At 44.2% G+C, this 21391-nt stretch overlaps 1 protein-coding gene across 2 annotated transcripts; it reads right to left on the bottom strand.

The window, feature by feature from the left end:
• Nucleotides 1-1009: 1009 nt before the first annotated feature.
• On the bottom strand, nt 1010-15959 carry Amd1 (adenosylmethionine decarboxylase 1). 2 transcript variants are annotated; one of them, XM_059272514.1, is made up of 8 exons: nt 15482-15959; nt 7358-7444; nt 6405-6531; nt 4801-4903; nt 3488-3530; nt 2655-2892; nt 2416-2571; nt 1010-1712 (listed from the first exon to the last, which is right to left on the bottom strand). In XM_059272514.1, exons 1-8 carry the CDS (start codon nt 15589-15591, stop codon nt 1572-1574), a joined length of 1005 nt encoding a protein of 334 aa, XP_059128497.1. In that variant the 5' UTR covers nt 15592-15959; the 3' UTR covers nt 1010-1571. The 2 variants fall into 2 exon arrangements, with proteins under 2 accessions (XP_059128497.1, XP_059128498.1); XM_059272515.1 differs by lacking the exon at nt 15482-15959 and adding an exon at nt 15289-15397.
• Nucleotides 15960-21391: the final 5432 nt, after the last annotated feature.

The raw sequence follows: 21391 nt of genomic DNA, 5'->3' as shown, positions 1-21391 counted from the left end.
GAAACGCTAAAAAAGTGTTTCGTTATAAATACGGAAGGAACAGAACATCACTGCATCAGTCCAGAAACTACCAAGAAAACAGTACGAAGGCAATAAATAGGATATTAAGTCCATTTTGCTCCTCTCCCAGCTGTTTAAATCCCACAATATCTGCAAATGCCACTAACATGCCAACTCTTGAAAGCCTGTATTTCTAGTCCCATTAAATATTTCAGACTATTGTGTTGTTTTGTGTGTTCATACATTTACTACCTGGCTGAGTAACCTGGATAGTCCTCACTCTGGGCAGTCGTTCATTGGATCATGTGAACACCATGGTGAACAAAGACCACACAGAACAGGTGAAGTCAGAACAACTCACATGCATCACACACACACAAAAAAATACAGCTTCTAAGTCAAAGATGGAAATGCCACAGATTCTCCTTTTTATCAAATTTTCTTTTAGTAGAAATTGGTGGCAATAGGTTAAAAGTTGACTGCACGTACCTGAGGTCAGAATATCTAGGATTAAATATCTGCCTTGACTCAGTGGACTTCCTCCGGTCACTAATAAGTCAGTGAAAGCATGGCAGGTGCTCCATTAAAGCTAAAAGTGCACCGCACAGCCGACTGGTTCCAGTGAGTTTTATTATTATTATTTTTTAATGGGTTCTCTCTGCTAATCACCCCTGGAGACCGAACTCTTTTCATTTAATACATTCAGTTTTGTCATTTATCTTCCACAGTTCATGCCAATAAGGAGGCCCCATTCTTATGTCTTTAAAAAAAAAAAAAAAAAAAAAAATCAAGCCAGGGACCGCCTCAAACATCCCACCTGGGGTATTAGATTATATATAAGCCCTGTGTAACTGTGTATTGCTTTAATGGGGGGAGCAGTGAGTTGAGGGAAGAGGAAAAGACTCCGTGGTGAGAGAAGAAATCAATCACAGGACTATAAAAGCAGGAACAACTATTCAAACAGTAGAACACAAAACAGTAACCCGAATCAGCATTTTCTTACAAGGACTCAACTTGTGGAAGAAAAACTTTAATTGCCATTGCATAAAACACCTGTATGAAGTAAAAATTGGTCTTGAATAACATTAGTAGAGAATATGCTCTAGAAAGTGGAGGTAACTGGATGTAAAAACTCTGGCAGCACTTGAATAGAACAGTCGCAGACGGTCAGCTGAGGCCAGCATCTAATGAGGACGAAAGCCTTGTCTGTGGGGGATTTTGGACGATGCCTGCAGAAATATTACACTGTGCATAAACCAAATTGAATCATTTTCACAAGTGTCGTAAGGATTCATACAGTCAAAGTTCTTTTCTACATGCACTTCAATTCCACAGCAAGAGTGGCATAGAACACCTAAACACAGAGGAGAGCATTCATGCAAGATATCTAACTCCTTGATATAATAATGCATACACTTCAAAATGATTACACTATCAATACACCTAGGGCTTTCTGCAACTACAAGGTGGTGGTCATGGAGAACACAGCCCCCAGCGTCAACATCTAGAAAGCAGCCACCACCTCCTGTGTGTCTTCTCTTTTTGCGTTTTTTCTTCTTCATTTTTCTTAATCAACTCTGCTGTTGTTGCTGCTTCTTAGCAAAACTGGTAAAAACAAAATTGTAATCATTGAACATAGCACTCTGGCAATCAAGACGTTTAAAACCTTCAATCTTCTGGGGGGAAGAAAGCACTGTGCGACATTTAGAACTCTGGGGAAAAATGGAAACAAACATTAGTACTTCCAATCTCTAGATTATTTTCAGACAAAACAGTAATGCCACGAATGGATGACTATCTTAATAAAAGATTTTATTTATTTAATGCGCGTGTGTGTGTGTGTGTGTGTGTGTGTGTGTGTGTGTGTGTGTATACACGTACGTACGTATGTGCACAACGTACACGCCATGAGGCCAGACGGGATGTATGATTCCTTGGCATTTCGGTGTTTTATGAGCTAGCTGATGTGGGTGCTGAGATCTGAACTTGGGTTTCCTGCTGAAGGTGCTCTTAACTACTGAGTTCTCTCCAGCCCCAAACTGGCATTTTATCTTTTTTCTTGTGGGCGTCTTATAGTCTCTGACCAGGCTGTCAACAGGGAGCATCAGTACAACAAGAGCTTGCTAACTGGGTGCCACACAAAACAGACTACTGACAATTTAATGAAACGTGCAAGGTTTCTCCGCCCACAGTAACCCCTGGGAATGGCACTGCATTACATACAGCTCAGTAACCAGGTAGTTGTCACCCTACAGCATGTCTTGTGGAAATCCCTGTTATCCCATTTACTTCAAGGCTTTATTACTCCTAGCAACCACATTAGTTGGGCTGGGAAGTGCTTGCCTAGCATGTGCAAGACCGTGGATTCAGTTCCTAGTGTGGCTGAAAGGATAAAGAAAACAGAAGTCAGATTACCTGATTAACAAACAAGGTGGTCACAAATTTTCCTGGCTTGAAGACTTCCACAACCTTCCTGATCAGGTCATCGTAGGAGGTCTGACTTAAGTTTGTTTCAAAGCTAACATAAGAGAATTCTGGTTCTGGAGTGATGTGAATAGTCCAATATGTTCCCTTTGAGAAAAGTTGTATTAGTAGTAGTAATAGAAAGGAAAGATATAAATATTAAAACATCATTGAAGAGTCTATTTACTTACATCCGATTTCATCCCATTCATTGAGTAGCCACAAGGATTGAACAGTGTGGCATCAATGACAGAACCTGGTATCAGGTCACGAATTCCACTCTCACGAGTGACATCCTTTGCAGTAACACCATCTTTCATGTAGAACTGGTCCATAACTGCTGGGTCGAGCTCACTCATCAGAATTTCCAGGGTTTGATCTGGCTGATTGATTACTCGGCTCTCTGGGAAATCCAAAGTATACAAGTACCTACATAGAAGTAAAGCAGCTTAGCTTCAACAGAGCTTACAGACTGAGACCAGCACGATCTACAGGGCAAGTTCCAGGACAGCTAGGGCTACACAGAAAAACCCTGTCTCAAAAAGCCAAAAGAAGCCCAGGCCCCCCTCTCTCACCATGGCCATACTTAAAACCTTATAGCAGCTGTGGCTGCTGTATCAGATCAAGCCAAGTAACATTCTAGCCTTGAGTCGAAGGGGGGGTTTCATGAGCGCCCAACCTTAACAGAAAAGCCAGGGACACCTGATGGCTTCTGAGGGAAGAGCTAGTTTTTCTTTAAGGGTTCTAGATGGTTGACAAAACTCCAGTGGATGGCCGGACGAATACCCAGGAATATAGATAGATATGAGCAATGAATTCAAACACTCTCTACCACGGAACTACACTTCCCATCCTTCTCCTTTTGTCTCACTACACTGTCTTTACTGGCCTTGTTCCTCTTACCTCAGCCTTCAGAGTAGCTAGGATTAACAAGCATGGGCTACCAGGTCTAGCTTAAAACAATACCCCTGTTCCCTCCAAAACCCCCACACACGGGCAACAAAACCAAACCAAAATTACATACCAACAGTCAGAATTCATACGTCCCATACAATATGCTGCTCCATCTGTAAGGAAAGAGAATATTTTTAAAAATCCACTTAACAGGATGGTTCATTATCAGTCATCCAATGAACAGTTTTATTCGCCACCTATTAAAAATGTCATCAGTGAAGAGAAATTAAAGTGGGTAAGTTCGAAGAAGGAAAAAAAAAACCCATCTTCTTAGCGCTCTTTTTAAAAGGTTTGTTGTATGTGTATAGTTTGCTGGCACCACATGGTACTTTGTGCTCACAGGTCAGACCCATCACTCTGTGGGCACCAGGTCCTCTGGAAGAGCAGCAAAGGCTTAAATCCCTCAGTGCCTCCCTTTTGCTCTTACACACTTCTCTTCTGGCTGCCACTGATACTCCTGAACTACAGATGGATCTAAATGGTTGAGAAACTACAGTTCCCCTTCTTCCTAAAACTCTCACAGGCAGAGCACTGGTTACTTTTCTATTCTTCTTCTAACTAATAAGCTGTTTTACTTACATATCCCTTCCCAAACTGTTTTAAGATTTCCCTTAGCACAGCAAACCAACTAGGAAATGACACCAGTAAATATCCACCACTTTCTGGCATCACGTAGTGTTTGAGGTCATAAATTACTGGCAAATACCTGAAGTCTTTTTATTTCTTGAAGTATTGAAGATCAAATTCAGGGCCTCACACACGCTTAGTATGCGTTCACCACTATTTTTGAGCTACACATACCTCACCCCCAGGATTTTTACCTCTAAATCCATTCCTGTAAGTGATTTTGCAAAGTTATGAAGATATCTTAGGTTTAGAGCCACCTACCTTATTTCACTCCATCTGGTGGTTTTGAAACAAGTTCTCACTATCTGGCCCAGACTGGCCTTGAATGTTAGGCTCAAGGGCTCCTTCAGTTGACTTACTAACCAGGAATACAGGCTTTGCTTCCCAATGACATTGTCTACCTTAACAGCACTGGCATTATTTTTACAATTACACAATACAACCTGTTCTGTTACCCACAAAACCAAAATTTGCCTGAAATCTTTAAACATCCAGATAAACAGAAAAAAAAGCACAGAATTAATATAGCACCACATTTACACACACACACACACACACACACACACACACACACACTTCCAGTAGCAAACAATCCAAACAATGATGGAGTTCCAGACCAGCCCCAGACCACCAAGGGCTAGCTACATCATGGGATCCTGTCTCAGAATCGCAACAAAAACAAACACCCACCCATCTTTAAACGGTTGTACACCTAACTTTAACAGATTAGAATTACTACACTCTATTTTTACTTACTTGGGAAAATTGCATTCAGAAACTCAATTTCTTCCTGGAAATTCCGGTGTGGGTACCCTTGGTGAGAAGGCTTCATGAAATTCTTACGAGAATAAAAGAAGCTCTTAAAAGAGAGAGAAAGATCTTTAGGAATTTTTCCCTAAATCAATTTTCTACATGTAGAAGAGACAACAAAATAAAAACTTTGCAAATGTTTCAAGGCGTAACTGTGAAGCACACAAATTAGCCACCAGAACGACAATAATATGCATAATTTCACAACTGCAACGTACTTTTAAAGCTGGAATAGAATAAAAAACACCATGTCTATCAACGGGGGTCAGAAGCACAAAACACATTTCCTCCTAGCAAAGTGCTTCCTTTTAAGGGCCCTACCTTCGTTTTGACTCCCAGCACTCATGGAGGCTCACAAACCCTCTCTAAACTCCAGCCCCAGAGAATCTGATGCCCTAGTCTGGCTTCCATGGGCACTGGGCACACATGGCACACACATCCATACACATGTGCACAAGCACCAAGAAGTGCGTGTGGAGGTCGGAGGACAATCTCTAGGCATTTCCCTCCTACCTTTTGTGGTTCTGGGGATAAAACAAGGTGTCAGGCTTGCACAGGAAGTGTTTTTCAAGTCAGTCAACACTATTAAGTGCCTATGTTTTAGATTTCTTACAAGGACAGTTGAGTAATTATCAGAACTGCACTAGTGGGAGGGGTGTGATGGATCACAGCTTTAATCTTAGTACCAAGGACACCAAAGCAAGAATGTAATATTGGTTATTTTTTTACTCTTGAGGGGCCCACCACCCAGCTCCCAAATAAATCACACACAGAGGCTTATTAATTATAAATGCCCAGCCTTAGCTTGGCTTGTTTCTAGTCAGCTTTCCTTAACTTAAATTATCCCATCTACCTTTTGCCTCTGGGCTTTTTTCCTTTTCTTACTTTTGTAATCTTACTTTCACTCTTACTCTGTGGCTGGCCCCATCTTTCCTTGCACCTCTTCCTTCTTTTCTCTTGCTCTTGTTCTCCCAGACTTCTATATATTCTCTCTGCCTGTCAGCCCTGCCTATCCTTTCTCCTGCCTTGCTATTGGCCATTCAGCTCTTTATTAAACCACCAGTTGTTTTAGACAGGCACAGTAAGTAACATAGCATCACAGAATTAAACAAATGCAACATAAAAGAATGCAACACACTTTACAACATTAAATGTTCCACAGCATAAACACATCTTAAAATAATATTCTACAACAGTGTAAATCCGAGACCAGCCAGGGCTCCAAAGCCAGATCCCCCATTTCCCACCCTCCAAAATAGGCTGAGTATGGTAACTCGAATCTGTAATTCCAGAACTCTGGAAGAAGGGGCAAGAGGACTGAGTTTGAGGCAAGCCTGGAGTATGCCCCCAAACAGCATTAGCAGGGCAGGCAGTTTAGTGACAGAACTTTTGACTAGCATATGTGAAGCCTTGGTTTGGGTTCAGTCCCAACCACAGGTGCAAAGAAACCAAAATTCTGAGATTTTAATGACATTTCTTTCTTTGAGGTAAAATATTGAAATCCAACCCAAAAAGAAACCATTCTTTTGACACTGTGTCTGAGCACTTACTTGAATTGAGTCAAACCCACTGTAATCCCTAGCAAGCTTCAACAGGGGAACCAGTGCTTTCAGTAAGAGGGTGGTACCACATGTCTTCAAAATGAAACGTCTCTTGGAGACAAACATGCTACTCTCACTGCAACAGAAAGGCACAAGGTCATTACCTCAGCATGTTTTACTGAAAATACAATTAATGTACCAGCGCATCAATTTGTAATTTTTACATCACCATTGGATGTACATTATATGCACAAAATTAGAACTAGAAAAACTATTAGCTTTATATCCTTTCATAGCTCATGCCTATAACCTACATTCAGTCACTCTTCACATCCCCTAATATTTAGCCTCTCAATCTCTCTTCTGCACACATACATAACTATTGGCTAGGTTCTGCATGTGGGAGTACATGCATTAACTGTGTTATCTTGCTTAAATAGTACATTCTAAGTCCTTCATGTTCCTGCAATTGCGTGATTTTACCTCCTCGTGGACACCAATGCTCTCCCGTGTTTTTTCATCTTTAACTAGATAACAAGCTTTGTGAGGAAATCAATGTTTTTGTACATCATTATATACTTGGCATGTATACAGTAAGCATTGACCAACATGTGTGTATGCCAAACACAGACTTAGTTAAAAATAAAGTCAGATATTATGTATGTTATGTAATGTAAGGCCCAATGCCCACAGTATAAACTATGCATTCAAAGCATTTATTGGTTAAGCCAACCTTGCACCTAATTTTAAGGCCAGCCTGGTCTACAGAGTGAGATCCAGGATAGGCACCGAAACTACAGAGAAACCATGTCTCAAAATACCAAAACCAAACCAAACCAAAACAACAACAACAAAAAACAACACCCAAAACCAAACCAAACCAAACCAAAAACCCTGGAAAACACAGATTCCATGAGAGGAGAGTGTGGCGTGTCTCACCCATGGCTACAATCAGGACTCACCTGAGTACATAAGCTTCCTGCTTGTCAGTCTTTGTCACACTTATGATTGAGCACTGCACATCCTTCAAAAGGACATCCCACTCAGATCTGTCATTCAACAAAACCCACAATTAGCAACAGGACTATTTCTACCAGACTTTATTCTTTAAGACCACCTTTGTCCTCCGTTGTTAGAGATAGAACCTGGCCTGTAAGAAGCAAGCACTCCACCACCAAATTATATTTCTAGTCTCTTAAGATAGATTTTTAAACAGAAAATCTGACACAGTAACTAGGACCATTTAACCCATTTATTTATTGGAGACAGTGTTTCATTGGGTAGCCCCGGCTCCTGTACACAGGCTGGCCTCCAACTCAGATCTGTCTGCCTGATTACCAAGCACTATGATTAAAGAGTGTACCACACCACACTGGCCATTTCCCTTTTCTTTCCAACTTAAAAGTAATTATTTTATGTGTGTAAGATATTCTGCCCACATGTCTGCATACAACATGTATGGTCAAAAGAGGCCATCAGATCACTGGGAATGGGAGCTACAGATGGTTCTAAGTGGCCACATGGGCGGCTGGAAATCCAACCTGTGTCTTCTGGGAGAGCAGCCACTGCTCTTTACCAGGAAGTCATCTCTCCAACCTCTCCATTTACTATCATAAGCAAAGAGTATGTATTTCTTTGGGGCAGGGAGGGAGAGGGTCCTTTCTTTTTTCTTTTCTTTTTCTTTTTTTTTGGTTTCTTCCAGACAGGGTTTCTTTGTGTAGCTTTGCGCCTTTCCTGGATCTCGCTCTGTAGACCAGGCTGGCCTTGAACTCACAGAGATCCGCCTGCCTCTGCCTCCCGAGTGCTGGGACTAAAGGCGTGCGCCACCACCGCCCGGCGAGAGGGTCCTTTCTTAATCACGATCTTTTTGTTTTGTTTTGAGATGAGTTTCTCTGTGTAGCCCTGGCTGTCCTAACTTACTCCATATCATGCTGGCTTTGAACTCGGAGGCCTACCTGCCTCTGCCTCCTAAGTGTTGGGATTAAAGGTGTGCACCACCACAACCCAGCTTTTTTTCAGTATCTTTAACAGTTACTTCAATATACTTACTAATACTTACATTCCAACCCATATACTTCCTTGTCAGGGGTTGAGTTGTTCTTTGCACAGGCTATACACAAATGTCCTTGGCCTTTACCCACTCACATGTCAGAAGAAGCACCCCCCAAACTTCAGCTGTGCCACATGTCTCCTGGGTAGCAACTGTCCCCAAGTAAGAAACACTGAACTAAGTCAACAAGAAAGTATCCTTTAATGGGTTGGCTTTGTTGACTATCAGTTTGAATGCTATGTTTAAAATCTGTAATATTGCCGGGAGGTGGTGGCCCATGCCTTTAATCCCAGCACTCAGGAGGCAGAGGCAGGAGGATCTCTGTGAGTTCAAGGCCAGCCTGGACAGAGTGAGTTCCAGTAAAGGCGCAAAGCTACACAGAGAAACCCTGTCTCGAAACCACCCCACCCCCCCGCCCCCAAATCTGTATATAAAGACTTACCAAATAGAACCATTTGGTGAAATAGTTAATATAGGCTAGTAATCTTAGTGCAGGGTTAGGAATAAAGCACACATCTTCAACCATTATTACTGACTCCACTAGACTTTCTAAACAGATAAATAGCTAACTCAGAAATGCCTTAACCAACTATAAAGTTTTGTTGTCTTCCTATCACATGGACAACAATAAAAAAAGTCAGGATACCTTCTTGTAAAGCTAGGAGATAATTATTTCAAGGCAGATAAATGCTCTTAAACTAATCAGTTCTGCCTCTAGTAGACAAAAATTACCACAGATACTATATATGAATAGACTACTGTAGGTTCCAATTAGGCATTATGTACCTTCATAATCATTTGGTTGATTAAGACTTTAAGTCGGTGTTTCCTTTCATTCCATGAGAGAAAAAATACTGACTACTTTGAACATCACTGTTAGTTGAGGAAGAAGCATGCCGGGATGCTAAGATGGAGGAAGCACAATTCAGTTGTCTCTTACTAACTAGAACTAGGCAAAGCTGTGGGCTGTACTCAGCCCCTGTGACTATGTTTATAACCTAGCACTGGAGAGGCCTGGACTGCACAGCTGTCTCAAATAAACAAACTAGCCATAAGATGATACTCAGTGCCTGCCTAGCATACATACATAAGGCTGAATTCCAATCCTAGCTCTCTCCTCCAAGTGAAAGCGAGCAGCAGTTATGGAAAACTGTATAGAACCCCCACACATGAAAGTTAGGTCTAGAACACTGTACTCTCAGCATAACTTACAATAGCTTTAAAAAAAAAAAAAAAAGGAAACCCCATCAAATGTTTGAACTAAGAGCATATTAACTAACATTAAATAGTCACAAATACTCTACCATTCCACCCAAGTCAAGTCCACACAAGCTAAAAAGGCAGAAGAGGAGCTGGAGAGATGGTTCAGTGGTTGAGAGTACTGCCTACTCTTATAGAAGACCTGGGTTTAATTCCCAACACCCACATCTACCACATCATTATTCTTTATTTTTATACTGCTTTAGGTATACATAAGCTAGACTTTTTTTTTTTTTTTTTGTAGTTCCAGTGCCTGTCTGTCCTGATCTCGTTCTGTAGACCAGGCTGGCCTTGAACTCACAGAGATCCACCTGGCTCTGCCTCCCGAGTGCTGGGATTAAAGGCATGTACTACCGCCGCCCGGCGCTACAGACTGTTTTTTAAAGGAGACTTTTATTATTTTATGTATGAGTGCTTTGCCTGCATGTATGCCTGCGCACAACATACATGCCTGGTGCCCACAGAGGGACTGTGGCATCAGATTCACAAGATAAAACTATTTGAACTACAGTGAGTAAACAAAAATGGACACAACAGAACAGTACCAGTAGGTACAGTAGACAGAATGAAATCAGGGCCAAGAGGAGAGCTACGTTGATTCTATTGCTGGAGACTATCTGAGAAAGGCGGCCAGAGATTTTAATCTATGATTACATTCATGTCACTTCCTAAGTAAAATGGCTGGTTTCAAAGTTCAGTTTACCCAGTCACTGTTTAAAATTCAACAGAAGCTACCAAATTAGTGAGCACACAGCTTTACTATGGTCTGTTTCTGAGACTCTTATACTCAGGCCACTACTAACCCAAGGCAGACCTTCTGTCAAAAGTAACCAAACACATAGTATTTATCATGGCTGCTCACAACTGCTTCCACTCCAGCTCCAGGGGATCCGATGCTCTCTTCTGGCCTCCAAGGGCACATGCATGTGTGCACACATGCACACAAACACCTAAATAAATTGTCCCAAATTAATCTGTACAATTTTCTCTATTGCTGCTACTTTATTCAGTGTATGTATGCTTAAGATAGATAGCTTGGAGGCGACAGAATGACTCAGTGTATTATAATACCCCAGTTTGACCCACAGAACCACAGGAGGGAGAGGAGGAAGGGAGAGAGAGGGGGAGAGAGGGAGAGGGGGGGCGCGAGATGTTAAAGAACTGACTTTGGTTAGCTGCCCTCTGCCCACAGGAACAAACACTTGCAATAGGGCAGCATTACGACAAGAGTTGGTGTGGGGAGCCACGGATCCAACTCAAAGGTTCTCTGGCAATGCACTGTGAATCCCTCCTGTCTAAGTGACCAGAACTCAACACTGCAACAACAGTCAACTAAGAAGGGAGAGCTCAGAGTGTCATGGCTGAGGTGTGACTGACTACCTCCAACAAAAGAAAGGGGAGGGCCTCAGGGGTCAGGCCTGGTGGCACAGGCCTTTAGTCCCAGCACTCAGTATGCAGAAGCAGGAAGTTCTCTGTAGTTCAAAGGCCAGCCTAGTCTACATAGTGAGCTCCAGGACTATGTAAAAAGACCCTGTCTCAGCATTAAAGCCTGGAAGACAAACCCATTTTGCTTACTTTTTGTTTTTTCGACACAGGGTTTCTCTGTGAAGCTTTGCGCCTTTCCTGGATCTCGCTCTGTAGACCAGGCTGGCCTCGAACTCACAAAGATCCGCCTGCCTCTGCCTCCCGAGTGCTGGGACTAAAGGCGTGCGCCACCACCGCCCGGCACCCATTTGCTTACTTAAAGGGTCTATTCTATTTGCTCACACCATACACAAAAATCACTTTCAGGTGAGTTTTGTATCAGTATGAAATGTAAAACCTTTACGGGAAAACATCTTCGCCAGACCGAGATTAGCAAAGATATTTAAAATAGGGTGTCACAAAAGCTACCAGGAAAAATTATTACCAATAACTTAATGTGTGCCCACCAGTATGGGTGGACACGCATGAAGCAGCCAGATGACAATTTACGAGTGTGTCTGTCTCCTACCTGTCCCAGCCTCCCTAGGGTTCTGTACTCGGTTAGAGGAATCAAGTTCAGGTCCTAGCCCTGGGCTAACTGTAAGCTATCTCCCCAGACCCGTTTGTTTTCTGAGACAGGGTCTCACTCTTGCCTAGACTAACCCTAAGGCCCCTGAAATCCTACTGCTCCATTCTTCTGGTTCCAGGTGAGCACCACCAGCTCAGCTGAAATCCTAACAGAGCCTGGCTACATACAGATTAAGACACCACCTCAAAAGAAAACCAAAACAAAATGAGAAAAATCCAAAGTTACTTCCTATAATGAGTATCTCCAAAATGATACAGGATTGATTGGGGGGTTGGGGGGAAGCTGGGAATCTCACTTTGCAGACCAGGCAAGCTGCAAGCTCATAAAGATACATGGCCTCTGTACCTGAGCCCCAGGATGAAGGCACATGTCACCACACCCATCAAACTTTATCATTATTGTGTATGTCAGAGGACAACTCTTAGGAGGTGTTTCTCTCCAACTTTTATGTGGGTTTCTGGGATGAAACTCATCTTGCTTTTGTAGACAAGGCATCAATCTGCCTGCCTCTGCTTCCAGGATACTAAGACTAAGATCATGTGCCACAATACCCAGCAGCACATTCATGCCCCTTTGCAATCCAGCCGTCCCTTTGTCAAGGCCTCCAGTCAACCACTGACCGGTCTTGTTAGATCAGTTTGCACTTCTGGTTTACAGAAATGAAATCTTAAAGCATGTACTTTTGTCTGGCTTCTTTTCTCAGCATATCTGTTTTCATCATTACTCATGTGTTGTATATATCAATGGCTCATTTATCGTTGGGTAGCACTCTGTTGTATGATTTTACAACTATCCATTTGTTCTTTATTTTATTAAAGATGTACGCCACCAATTCCTAACCACCCCCACCCCCACCCCCGGCCCCCTTTAGAAGAACTGTTTCCAGTTTGGGAGTTTATCACAAAACTGCTATTAAAATTCCTAAGTCCTCATATGGAGATATATTTCCTGCTTTTGCTGGCAAACACAAATAAACCAACTAGATCTTTCTTAAAATGATCAGGCCTGGTTATGTTGTTTAAGATGTTCCCCTGCTTCTTGCAGAAGGTGTGAAAAAACAACCCTTATTTCTAAAAGGCAGGGCACCTCTGTAGAAACGAAGATATCTATTCTTCCTTCTTTCTGCAGGCTTATGTTCACTATGCTTCAAACATAGACTGCTTCTTTATTTAACTGGTCTGCCCATCTTTCAACTTCAGCTTCTTGTCTGCTCACATTTCGATAGCTATTGAAGGCAGTATTTTCAGCAATGACATGTAAGGACTTTCTGATTATCAAATATTACTCAAGCCGGGCGGTGGTGGCGCACGCCTTTAATCCCAGCACTCGGGAGGCAGAGCCAGGTGGATCTCTGTGAGTTCGAGGCCAGCCTGGGCTACCAAGTGAGTTCCAGGAAAGGCGCAAAGCTACACAGAGAAACCCTGTCTCGAAAAACCAAAAAAAAAAAAAAAAAACAAAAAAAAAAACAAAAAAAAAAACAAAAAAAAAACTCAATACAACACAGTTTAATGAGTTCTAAGACCAGCCTGGTCTATATATTGAGTTCCAGGCCAGCCAAGGCTACATAGGGGAAACTATATCCCAAACACAAAACCCTGAAAGTTTACTTTGTTGAAAAGTGGGCTCAAAGTCTGGATAAAAAGAACTTGGTGGTGCATGCCTTTAATCCCAGCACTGGGGAGGCAGAGGCAAGTGAATCTCTGTGAGTTCGAGGCCAGCCCGGGCTACAGAATGCGTTCCAGGACAGGCTCCAAAGCTACGCAGAGAAACCCTGTCTCGAAAAAAAATAAAAACACCAAAACTGTTATCATTTAACTACTGTAAATATCAGTTTATTTAATCCCATTACCCCACAGTAATTGTTTCCATTTCAGAAATGATTCAGGGCTCCTACAAAAGACTCCTTGTTAAGCCACTGATTAGGTAGGTTTACCTACCACCTACTTTTTTTCAGATCCTTCTTTGAAAGCCTCATAGTAAATAGCAACCAGTGCCCAGCTTCTTTATTTCTTCAGTCAGTGAAAAATAGTGAACTTCTTTCAGTTCTTTCGAACAGATTTCAGCTACTACTTGCTTAAAGCTAGCTGTAGAGTAGTGCTTAAGGCTGTATCACACCGAAGCAGTAAAAATTTCAGTTACCTGGTTACACACAAAGTATATGCGGTTTTCAAACAGTTAAAGGAAGTACCTTGTCTTTTTAAAAAAGCCTCTCCTCTACCCAGGAGACACTTAACAGGCACACGTTTATTTGGCGTCAGATGCCCTGGAACCAGAGTTACAGATGGTTGTATGCTGCTGTGAGGGTGCTGGAACTTGAATCCGGGTCCTCTGGAAGAGCATCCAGTGCTCTTATCTGCTGAGCCATTTCTAGAGTCCCATTCTGGCATCTTAGACTAAGAATTTGGGGACAACATCTTCCCTTTATTATAGGTGTTACAGATTATTTCGGGCTTCCAAATGCTCTTGCAATTTCCTACCGCACTCCGTCATTCACTTCGTACCAAGATTTTCTAGGAAATAATCCTGGTAGCACTAGCTTTTCGAGAAGCCTATCACCAACCACCAGCTTTTCATTTGTGAGAGGAATAAGCTTCTCCGTGATTATTAGGAGAAGATTAACGACAACGGAAAACGGAGACCGTAACGTTTCAGGCTCCACTTCCCCCTACAATGGGAACCTCCGCAGCAACTAGTAAGAACTGCGTTTCCCAGTGTGCCTTAAAGTCCCGGCAGCACGTGGCCGCCGGGATTCTCTCCTCGCTTTTTGTCAGAAGACGGTTGCACCGCGCAGCCAACATTCCTAAAACGCCCATTGGTCCACACCCTGGGGCCAGGCTCCCGGAGGGGCCCGAGAGCTCATTGGTCCGCCTCTCAATGAACCGGACCACGCCGGTTCCTCCGCCACCCTGGTGGCCCTGGCGCCCCGAGGAACACGGCGGAGCCCGTGCACCGGCCCCCGAAGCCGGCAGCTGGTGTCGCCGCCGCCGGGTCCACGCATCCTCAGTACCAACTGCACACTTGTAGGCGCGAGCCCACCAACAGCTCTCCGCGCGACGTCCCGTGGTCGTCGCCGCGGGTGACCGCCCGGGTGCCAGCGCCGGGGCCCCAGGTCGCTTTGCTCCAGCTTAAAGGCATTATTAAACAGGTCCCCGGGCTGACCGGCCTCCATCCACCCCCGCGATCGCCGCTCGGTAGTTAACAGGTTACACAACCCAAGGTCAGGAGACCCGGGGGCGAGCCCCGGAGGGTCCCGCGGCGCTCGGCTGCAGGGCACGGCGGGCCCAGCACTGCGACACGGCGGCTCCCGCCCAACCCCGCCGCCCGAGCGCCGCCACGCGCGGCAGCCTACCCCGCGGCGGGAGGCCTGCTCCCGAGCCCCGCGGCCCAGCCAGGCCCGCCCAGCTCGCGCTCCGCCCGCCCCTCACCCGCGCGGGCACGCCGTGACGAGCCACACCTGCCGGAGGGCCGCGCACCCCCAGCCCCGGCCCCGGCCCCGGCCCCCCGGCCCCCCGATCCGCCGGGGACGTTACCTGAGCACGCGGCCGCGCCGGCCTCCTCCCCTCCCCTCCCCCCGGCGCAGGCGGCCCCGCAACGGCAGCGGGGAGAAGCCCGTTCCCGCCCGCCGACCTGGCCCCACCTGAGGCCGAGCCTCGAGCCTCGCGGGCGGGAGGCGGCGGCGGCGGCGGCGGCGGCGAGCCCCCCTCTCCGGCCCCCCGCACCCACCTTGGGATGGTGCGGAGATCCCCAGATCCCTGGCTTGCGTCGGACTGCTGCCTGGAGAACCAGACCTCCAGCAGTTTCTCGGTCCCTTCGAAAAAATGTGCAGCTTCCATCACCGTGAGACTAGCGAACAACCAACAACCACAGAAAATCAACTAAATTAAATCTCTTCTCCCGCCGCTCCTGCCGCCGCTGCGGATTGTTCCAGCTGTGTTACTAAAGTTCAGGTTCCTTTTTTTTTTTTTTTTTTTTGCTATAATTTTATATTAACTTTTTTTTAAAAAAAGGACTAATAAAATTTTCCCGGCTATTTTTTTTTTTTTTTTTTTTTTGTGAGCGAAAGTTGAATGTGAGTCTGTTGGAAATAGAGGCAGATACAGTTCAGTCTCTTGTAGTCCGCTGCTTTCCCGTTAGAGAGAGTTGAGCGAGCGCTAGCTAATGTCGCCGGCCATACTGTGTAAGCGAGGGTTCTGCGTGAGCGCCGACCTTATATAAGGCATCCTCCCCAGCAGGCCAGGAAGTGACGACATCGCCCCGCCCTCGGGGCCTCATAGGCCCAGCTCCGTGTCAGTCAAACGTCGCCGAGCGCCGGCTGGCTGGCGGTGGGCCTACTGGGAGTGCAGGGGATTTGCAGCTTGGTTGCAGATGGAGCTGCCGCTGTCCCCAGAGCGGGAGACCGCACTGTTGTCCGGCTGGGGACGTGGGAAGCTGGGCTTGCTTGGAGAACTGTTGGGGCGAGCGGGAGTTAGACAAGGCTGTCCCACGCTGCATACAGCTGGTTAGCAGAGAACAAGAGGGAGTAGTCTTGAGGGGTGTCTGCGGGGCTCGGCGGGGGCGGTGGCCACTGCTGGGTTGGCGTGGTGGCTTTGATCCTATGGAGTTCCCCGCTTCAGCCGAGGGTTTTGTTGTTTTGTTTTGCTTTTTTGTTTCTGTCTTTTTTTTTTTTTTTTCTTTTAAGCCGTTTTTTTCATGCGTTTTTTCGAGACGAACGCAGCCAAGGCAGTGCAACTTAACGTTTGTCGGTGACGTACGTGTTGCCGGGGGTCGGACTGGAAAGCGCTTTAATTCTGCTCGTGCTTTTATCTGATGTGAGAATGAATGCCGCTCTCGACCGGTTTACACAATAGCCAGAAGCGTTGTCTTCCTATTTCAAAAGAGAAGAGCAACGTGGCGCGCCAGCCTTGCAGGGCTCCAGCGCTACCTACCTCCCACCGTGTGCCTCGCCTCGCTTAGGAGGTGGCAGCGTGCAGCAGCCACCTTTATCAACCCGTGATCCATTAGGTCAACTGTTGGAGATGTAGTTTGCAAAACTTTCCAGGAACTAGCTTTATTAAGTATAACACGAGGCTATTTGGTAATATTTTTCTTGGACTATTCTTAAAGGGATGAACTAATTGAAAGTCTTCCTCTCAACCACTCCTCACCCCCAAAAATTTACAGTGCTTTCTCAAATGCCTAAAAAGGATTTTCAGCCGGGCGGTGGTGGCGCACGCCTTTAATCCCAGCACTCGGGAGGCAGAGCCAGGCGGATCTCTGTGAGTTCGAGGCCAGCCTGGGCTACCAAGTGAGTTCCAGGAAAGGCGCAAAGCTACACAGAGAAACCCTGTCTCGAAAAGCCAAAAAAAAAAAAAAAAAAAAAAGAAAAAAAAAAGAAAAAAAGAAAAGAAGGATTTTCACGGATATATAATAACAGTATAAACAGGTATCCAAGACTTTTTACTAGTAAACTAAAGTATAAATTAAGGGTCGAATTATTTTATTGTATTTTAATTTTTTTGTTTTTCGAGACAGGGTTTCTCTGTAGCTTTGCGCCTTTCCTGGAACTCACTCTGTAGACCAGGCTGGAACTCTGTAGACCAGGCTGGCCTCAAACTCACAGAGATCCGCCTGGCTCTGCCTCCCGAGTGCTGGGATTAAAGGCATGCGCCACCACCGCCCGGCTTAGTTTTTTATCCTAAGTAGCAAAAGATGGTAACAAAGTTATTAGTTACTTGGGAATACTGGGGGAGGGGGGAATTCCCCAATCTTGTAAAATTAAAAAACTATTGTCGAAAGACAAAGTGACCTTTCCCTATTATCATTACTGAAAACACTGCTGAAATTTGCTTTGTACATACCCTGAAGGCTAGCTCTTCTCTTACAAGATCATGGGTTCACATGTCTCCATGAAATTTGTTAAGCTGTGTGATGAGGTAGGTACATATACTATTTTTGCCATATTTTTAAAGACATCTAACTTAAACTGGGGATTAGAACAAAATATAATAAATATGACTTATTTATTATAATAGTAATTCAAGGAGGATGTGGTTGTAGTTGGAATAAAGATTAAAGGAATATTTCTGTGTTTTACAAGCTATTCAATTATTTGATGGTTGCTTATTGAAACAAAGACTGCCTACTAAACCACCTCAAACACTAATTGTGGTATAAATATAATTTGGCTTATAATTACTTATAATTAGTTGCTTTTTCAATTACTATTATGCTTTTTCCCAACTTAATTTAAGTTAACAAAACGGCCAAGAATCTTGGCAAGGTCAGACATTGTTAATTAGATACAGGGTAACTTAACTAGTGTCAATGAACTACATTGTTTCTTTGTAAAATGTATCATTTTTTCTTAAGGGCCATTATTATAGTGAAGCTCAAATCACGTGTGCTTTTAACGAAGGTAGTTAGTTTTTGCTTATATTTCACAAAACTGAGTATATCCAGAAGTTATTTATCATCATTCTTAAACTAGTCTCTTTCTTTCAATGATCATTCTTTCCTACTTTAAAAAAAAAAAATGAGAAACCAGGCGATGGTTGTGCATGCCTTTAATCCCAGCACTGGGGAGGCAGAGGCAGGCGGATCTCTGTGAGTTCGAGGCCAGCCTGGACTACAGAGTGAATTCCAGGAAAGGCGCAAAGCTACAAAGAGAAACCCTGTCTCGGAAAAAAAAAAAAAAGAAAAAAAAAAGAAAGAAAATGAGAGAGACAGCTCAGTTGTTACAAGGATTTGCTGCTCTTTCAGAGGACAGGGCTTGATTCCCAGTATACACATGCTGGCTCATGTACATCTGTAACTCCAGTTCCAGGAGATCCACCATTGTCTTCTGACTTCTATGGGCACCAGGCAAGCACAAGGCATACATATGTACATGCAGGCAAACACTCATGCATAGAAAATAAAAATAAAATTCTTTTCAGAAGTGCTTATTTAACATAGCATTTTGCCATCTGCCTCTTTTGCTTTTGTCCTAAGAATTAAAGCCAAGAACTTGAACTATGTAGCCGAGGCTGGTACTGAACTTGGAACCCCTCTGCTCCTGTCTCCTAAGCGCCAGGATCATAATTCATTTCCTTTCATAGTCGCTCCTGTTAGGATCTTACCCAATTTGGGTGGAAAGAAGCTGGGGACTGAGTCCAGAGTTTCCATATGCTAAACATATGTTGTACTACTGAGTGTGTGTGTGTGTGTGTGTGTGTGTGTGTGTGTGTGTGTGTGTCCGTGCACATCATATCCTCATCTTACATGTGGAGATCAGAGGACATCTTCGGGAAGCTGGTCCTCTTTTTTTCACCATAGAGGTCCCGGAGATCAAACTCAGGCCATCAAACTTGGTGGCAAGCACCTTTACCCACTGAACCGTCTTTCTGGCATCCAATGCCCAGTTCTAAAACTCCTTACTTAACTCTATTTATCCCTTCGTCTATCACCCATTTTTTTTTCTCTAAAACTCCCCAAAAGATGGCAAGACAGATGCATACTTATGGCCTGTTCCTTTCCATTGCTCCTTCAGATCCCAGAAATGGGTTTTTATCCCTGGGAATGAAATCAAATGGTATTTTTCAAGGCCCACATTTGGTCAAACCTAATGATTCAGTTTTTGAATAGTTTGTGATATAGTACACCGACCCCTCCCCCAAAGCTGGGGTTTGAACCTAGGGCCTCAGGCATGCTAGACCATATCCCCAGCCCTTGCTTCAGGAAACACTTCCCTGGGCTCTTGTGATAATGCCCTCTCTGATTTTCTTCTTACATGGGGTTTTCTTCCTCACGACACAAGAGTTCTTACTCTCCTCTCTGCCTTTCTCCTCATATACAGTCTTTCCCAGAAGACCTATTCATCCAGTTCACACTTTTTTTTTTGTCTTTTTGTTTGTTGTTTGTTTCCGAGACAGGGTTTCTCTGTGTAGCTTTGCGCCTTTCCTGGAACTGGCTTTGTAGACCAGGCCGGCCTCGAACTCACAGAGATCCGCCTGCCTCTGCCTCCCGAGTGCTGGGATTAAAGGTGTGCGCCACCACCGCTCGGTTTTTTGTTGTTGTTGTTGTTGTTTTTGTTTTTGTTTTTTGTTTTGTTTTTTTTTTGTTTTTCGAGACAGAGTTTCTCTGTGTAGCTTTGTGCCTTTCCTGGAACTCACTTGGTAGCCCAGGCTGGCCTGGAACTCACAGAGATCCGCCTGCCTCTGCCTCCCAAGTGCTGGGATTAAAGGCGTGCGCCACCACCGCCCGGCTTGTTTTTGTTTTTTCAAGACAGGGTTTCTCTGTATAGCATTGCGCCTTTCCTGGAACTCACTCCATAGCCCAGGCTGTCCTCAAACTCACAGAGATCCGCCTGCCTCTGCCTCCCAAGTGCTGGGGTTGGGGGCAAAAAAACTATGTTAACCTAACTAACCTAGTTTCATTTCTAAAATACCTTGATCAAAACCAAAACCAAAACAAGCAAACAAGTAAAAAAACCACCTTACTAGAGAAAGGGATTTATTCTACTCACAATTCCAGGTTACATACAGTCCATCACAGCAGGGACTGGAACTTGAAACATTTATTTACCTCCACGGTGAAGAACAGAGAGGAATGACTATAAATGCTCGCTTCTACTCAGCTTCGTTTCTCTACTTTTTTGTTTAAAGATTCTGCCTATCCTATCTATCATCTATCTTTTTTTTTTTAAATGAATGCCTTCATGAATTTATGTGCACTAATGCATTCCTGGTGTCCTTGTAGGCTGGAAGAGAACCTGGAAGAAGAACTGGAGTTACAGGCAGTTGTGATCCACTGCATGGGTGACGGGAACTGAGCCCTGGTCCTCTATAAAAAGCAATCAACATTCTTAACCACTGAGCCATCTTTACAGTCTCCAGTTCTCCTTAATGGTTGAGGATATAACCCTAAGGAGTGGTACTGCCCACTGGATTAGGTCTTCCCAGCTCGATTAAGGCAGCCATGACGATTAGTCACAGACAAGTTCACAGGACAACTTGATCTTGACAGTCTTGCATTGAGATCATCTTCCCAGGTGACAATTAAAACTGACCATCATACTGGCCTTTAAACGTCTATGTGAGCCCATCCTGAAGACTACTTCACTATCACGTCTCTACCATCCACTCATTTGTCAAAGTCATACTGACCTTTCTACCTTTAGGTAAATGTAATTCATCTGAAACGTTTTCTTTTACTCTTTGTAGGATTTGTTCATTCTTTCATTTTTATTCTTTGAGACGGGTTCTCAGGATGTAGCCCAGGCTGGCCTCAAACTCTCTCTCTTCCTTCCTCGGCTTCCCAAGTGCTGGGATTGCGAGTGTGAGTCATCAGGTCTGCCTCAGCTTGTTAATTCTAGCAATTTGAGGTTTTAGTTTAAATGTTGTTTCTTCTGGGAGCTTACCTATGACGGAGGGCCAAGATGTAGTGATCCTCAAACATAGTGATTCAAAAAAGATTAAAGTTTGTTTGTACTGGCACAACATGCAGAGGCAGGCAGATGTTCCAGAGTCAGTGGACAGCTCTGCTCCAGGAGATTGCTAACCTGTTTTTCTCGTGGGGTGTGTTGATATAAAAAGAAAAAAAAAAGAGTTCTGAAACAAGAGAGTCATTTATTCCAAGCCACTAGGGAGGACCCTACTTCCTAGAAACATACATTCA

This window comes from Peromyscus eremicus, chromosome 8b, assembly GCF_949786415.1.
Source record: "Peromyscus eremicus chromosome 8b, PerEre_H2_v1, whole genome shotgun sequence".
Classification (NCBI taxonomy): Eukaryota; Metazoa; Chordata; class Mammalia; order Rodentia; family Cricetidae; genus Peromyscus; species Peromyscus eremicus.
This window is presented reverse-complemented; position numbering and strand designations above follow the sequence as displayed.